Source organism: Aplysia californica, unplaced genomic scaffold (genome assembly GCF_000002075.1).
Source record: "Aplysia californica isolate F4 #8 unplaced genomic scaffold, AplCal3.0 scaffold00007, whole genome shotgun sequence".
Classification (NCBI taxonomy): domain Eukaryota; kingdom Metazoa; phylum Mollusca; class Gastropoda; order Aplysiida; family Aplysiidae; genus Aplysia; species Aplysia californica.
Window position 1 is genome coordinate 1,005,188 of NW_004797277.1, and position 4,942 is coordinate 1,010,129.

A 4,942-nucleotide genomic window follows, 5' to 3' on the forward strand; every position below is an offset into this window, starting at 1 on the left:
ATTAAAAAATAAATTTAAAAAATAAAATAAATAACTACATCTCTGAATACCCAATTGCAATAAATGGAAGGCTGACTAAAACGAAAATGAAAGCTAGATCTATTCAGGGACTGATAAATAAATGCTGAGACGTCAAATAATATTAGGTTTGCATTGTTTTCTAACTGCTTTTGACTTGTGAAATCTTTTCTTCTCCAGCTATTCGAGCACACGTTTGTCCAGCAATGCATTGACGACTGGCCTAACGACCTATTTCGTCAGATCTACGCCACAACAGTCATGCTGATACAGTACCTCACGCCATCAGGGTATGACTTCGTCTTTCAGCATAATATGCCATTTCTATTTTGCTTTCGTTTTTATTTACCTCGCATACTCTCTACTAGCTTAAAGGCGGTCAAAATATCTTCTACGTCTGGGATTCAAACCCATGTCTTTCGCATTTGAGGTGCAGCGTCTAACCTTTACACAACATATTCTAGAAAACGACCATAGTTGTGTTTTTACAACACTGATCTTATTTCTATTCCACAGAGTGATCTCCTTTCTTCACGCCAGTATCTGTAAGTTTCTGCACTACCGCCTGGAGGAGAGACCTGGGATGGACACTCAGATCACGGCAAAGGCAAAGGCTGACATGAAACGTCATCGGCGGACCATGATGCTGCTCACAGCTATGGCACTGGCCTTCTCAATCACCTGGTTACCGCTCACTATCCTCAACATCACGGCAGATCTAGGACATGAGGTATGCAAACATTTAGGCAGAGGCAATCTGATTTCAGATAAGGTGCTTCCTTCTCTTTCTATTATCTATACGGAGAAAAGAATGTAGAGGGTTTTAACCACCTCTGCCACCATATTATTATATATTAAAGTATTTTAGATATTATTTATTTCGATCCCTTTGAATCGATAACATTAATTAAAAGCAGTTGCAAGGATCCAACACTCCAAACAATAAATAAGATCAACTGAGAACTGAATAGACCATCAAAACCCAAAGCCAAACCTTAACCCTAATATAGTCCTAACTTCTGTATCTATTATCTATTTGTGGTGGCCGAATTTTGCTATTCAAAAGGCTTTTTCATGGCCGGATAGATCGAACTGCGGTTTTCTCCAAAAGATTCTTTAAAATGTTCTCCAGATCATGACGCCCTACGTTTTTTAAGTTTTGAGATAGTTTTGCGGCATAAAGGTAAATTTCTTTATTTCGTCGATCGCTTTTGTAGGCCGACACTTTTGTCTCTGTAATTTGAGAAAATCCGCCAGGTTTGTTTATTTCAAGTCGTACTTCCGTTCGCTCGATACTATCGCGCATTGTCGCGCAATACTGAGCACTATTTTAAGTGTGCGACCCGTATAGATCTAGCCTCATATTTTCTTTCTTTACTTGGTGCTAAATTCGACTGTGATCCTTTCGTTTGATGCCCATCCTCGCCTTTTCTGGACTCCTTTGTCAAATTCTTTTTCTTGCTACTGGGAACACCGTCAACAGGTCTTAGATTAGAATCTAGATCTAGATAGCGCCTGACCATGCCGAAAAGAAAACGACGCTCTGCAGTTGGAACCCCTCACGCTCGCAAAGGTCGAGGCAGTAGGCCAATGACTTTTAGTTGATGTTAATGTACCCATCATCCCTTTCATCGAAAGGGGGCCCAGCTAGTTGATTTATAATTTTCACAAACCATAGTCAAGGAATATCCGCCCTCATCATGTAAAACAATACTGAGAGAAAAGCAAGCTATAGAGGAATTTGATGAATCATTCCTTGTGTAGAGAGGCTCGAGTCGGAGATAGAAACAACTAGATGTATGCGAGACTCATCCCAAATGCTACCTTTATTTTTGTGCATAATCATCATCTCTGTTATTTGCACCAACGAGCAACGAGTCTTTGCATCTTGTCGGCGAAAAATTCAAGCAATATTTTTCTTTTGCACCATATACGAATAACAGCTTCGATTTTTACATCGTAGTTGTATTGATTATTTTTTGGGAAAAGGGGAAAAATAATGGCACACGGTCTGGATTAAATAACGGAGGCAGTATAACCTTGTGAAATCTGAGACGCGATATGGTGTTCATAGTCTTTTGATTAGTGAGGGAGTGAGAACTAACATTACTTCCAGGTCTTACTCTTTAAAAACGTTCCAAACGTTTTCGAAACATTTCCACGTATTTATCAATGTTGACGGTGACCCTGCTAAAAACATTACATTGACTTCCCAAAACAGGGTCAAGAATTCTTTCGTAGCGGAACGTGCAAATTAGAATTTGTTGGGACTTGTTGAACCATCATTCCACGGACTGACTTTCGTCTTTTCGCTTGTTTTTTTTTGTAGTTATAATGACAAACCCATAATTCATTCCCCGTGGTAATGCACTAGAGGACACTTGAAGGGAAATCAATAGAGCTGCTGATACAGAAATAAAAGCTGGTGTGTTGAGGTGGTAAAAAGGAAAACTGAAAAGTAATTTTGGCTGACACGATGCATCGACATGTTACTTGTCAGCGCATTTGTGTTGACAGAGATGATGATTGTTTCGAAAACAGAATTTTATAGTAAACATCCTAAGCTTTTTATCTAGTATGCCGTTAGTATTCGTAGTGTGATTGTTTTGGAAACCGTGAGCTACAACACAAGACATTTCAGTCAGCCCCGGTAACTCTCTAGAGGTTCACGGAAATATTTCTGGTAGACGAGGCGGTGCCTGGCTTTTTAGACTTGTTCTCCTACTTCTGAATTTCTCGCCTGCACAGGTAAATATATTATGTTGGTATTATGCTGGACAGAGAATGATTGCTACTGGTTCAAATCACAAATAGGTGGTTCTTTAAAGATTGTTAAGTTTTGCAGGCTTTCCACATACTGGGCTTGGCCGTTTCGTGGGCTAGCTATGACGAACACCCGCGCTTTTTATGCCAACTTGTCTTACTTCATCATGCTGAACATATTGAGGATCTGTTGACAATGTACTGTTTTTCTTAATGACAATAATATCATACAGTTTTTCATCCGTTTATTACAACTCTGTAATTGAGACCTCGATGCGTTCAATCTAATCAATAACGTAGCAGTGGGGACAGATTTACAAAGTAAATGTCTTTGAAGCAAACTTTCCACTGGAATACTTAGTAACAGCTATCTTTATTTCGAATCTTGTGAAGGAGAATTACTGGGATGATTGTGACATGTAATTAGCCATTTTTGAATGTCTTTGCGGATGATGATAATAATATACCTTGCATAGTTCTATGAATACATGTAATTTTATCCAATTTTCATTCAGAGTTCATCTAAACAAAGATGTCGAACATTGTGAAATTGCCCTTAGCACCTTTTAAAAAGTACATTTAATTATTTCAACTCTGAGGTCATACCTTACACTGATCGGAGACGGGCTATTTGACCTGCTGAAATTGCATTGACCTGTAAACAATAAATTTTAGCCCAATAAGGATTGGAAAAAGTGAGCTTGGAAAAATCGAAATTTTTTTAAATAAACCAACACCCCCCCTCCCCAATTGAAAAAGAACAATCCAAACATACAAACTCCCCCCCCCCCCAACAACAACAGCAACAAAAGATTAATGACCCCTTCCATCTCTACCCCAACCACTTTCACCTCGTTCCATTAATTCTCTTCTCTACGCATGGTACGTGTCCAGGTATTCAAAGAACAGAGATACAACCTGTTGCACGCCATTGGTCTGCTCATCGCAATGTCGTCTTCAGTTGCCAACCCACTCATGTACGGCTGGTTCAATTCTAACTTCCGACGAGGATTCTGGGAGCTGCTAGGAACGAAGGAGAATAGGAAAACGTCATCTAAGGATAACAACGGCATAAGCTCGAGGAAACCAGGCACTTTCGACATCTCGCCTAAGCCAGGGAATGCGTGGAGTGATCCCAGCCTAAAGAACAAATCTGACTCTGTCAGCCCCAGCCCTATTGATTTCGACCCAACGAAAGACCAGGAGCGACGTTCCAAGGATAGGTTTTCATTTCGAAAGAAAAGCATTGCTACCAGCGATTCTTCTCGAACCCCGTCAAGCAGCAGCCAGCAGCCTTTTCGTGTGGTGGCTTTGGTGGAGAACCATCAGAACGGCGAAAGAAGAAAATCTAGTTCCTCAAAGTCGAGAAAAAGCTTTCAAAGCAGCAGGTCAAGCAGATCTAGTTCCCAAAGTTACAGTCGTCAGAGCAGCGATGTCAGTGAAAATAGCCAGGGCAGTCAACATCTCCAGATCGGAGCCGCCTCAAGAAATCATAGCACTAGCGATAGTCTGGATAGTCAGCTCAGCCCATCCAGGCAAAACAGTTACAGCGGGCGCCACCCAAGATCTGACGAGAGGGAAAGTCTGAGTGACTCGTGGCAAAGTATTTCAAAGTCTTATCAGAGTATAGGTCTACCTTAAAACAGACTTTGATATTAAAGTGTTGAAGAAAACTTCTTTGGTTACTCTCATTGATTTTATTTATTGAACCTATGTAAGTTTGTCTTTCGATGGTCACCATAGTGTTGTGGATACTTACAAAATGGCAGTTCTCTTGTTATCAACGTTTGTGTATTATTATTCCAGGGAGAGTATCAGAATCATACTGAAAAACTAATTAACGGGAAAAGAGCAGTCTCTCGAAAACAAAAGGTTGTTAACATTAGCAGACACCAACCCATAGGGATACAAACGTGGTGTGGAAGAATAATAAAATTAGGGGGAAGTACAGACAAAAATTAGATGACAGGAGAGAAAAAGAAATAGATGGACAGAGATGAAAGGACAAGGATAGACAAAAAGAAGTAGGAATTGAATTTTTTAAAGTTAAAAAGTAAGAAGAGAATGGGGAAGGGTGGGGAGCATAGACAAAGAGAATATTTTGCAAAATGTGGGTACATGTGTGCATGTGTGTGTGTGTGTGTGTGTGTGTGTGTGTGTG

The 4,942-nt window shown here is 40.1% G+C and overlaps 1 protein-coding gene across 2 annotated transcripts in view; it reads left to right on the forward strand.

The window, feature by feature from the left end:
* Positions 1–4,457, forward strand: part of LOC101861697 (neuropeptide Y receptor type 2) — a 46,876-nt gene extending 42,419 nt beyond the window's left edge. For both annotated transcript variants that reach the window (XM_005089570.3, XM_035969298.1), the window contains exons 5-7: positions 199–308; positions 535–748; positions 3,676–4,457. In XM_005089570.3, coding sequence (XP_005089627.1) covers positions 199–308; positions 535–748; positions 3,676–4,422 — 1,071 coding nt within the window. In that variant the 3' untranslated portion in view covers positions 4,423–4,457. The remainder of the gene's footprint in view (positions 1–198; positions 309–534; positions 749–3,675) is intronic.
* Positions 4,458–4,942: the final 485 nt, after the last annotated feature.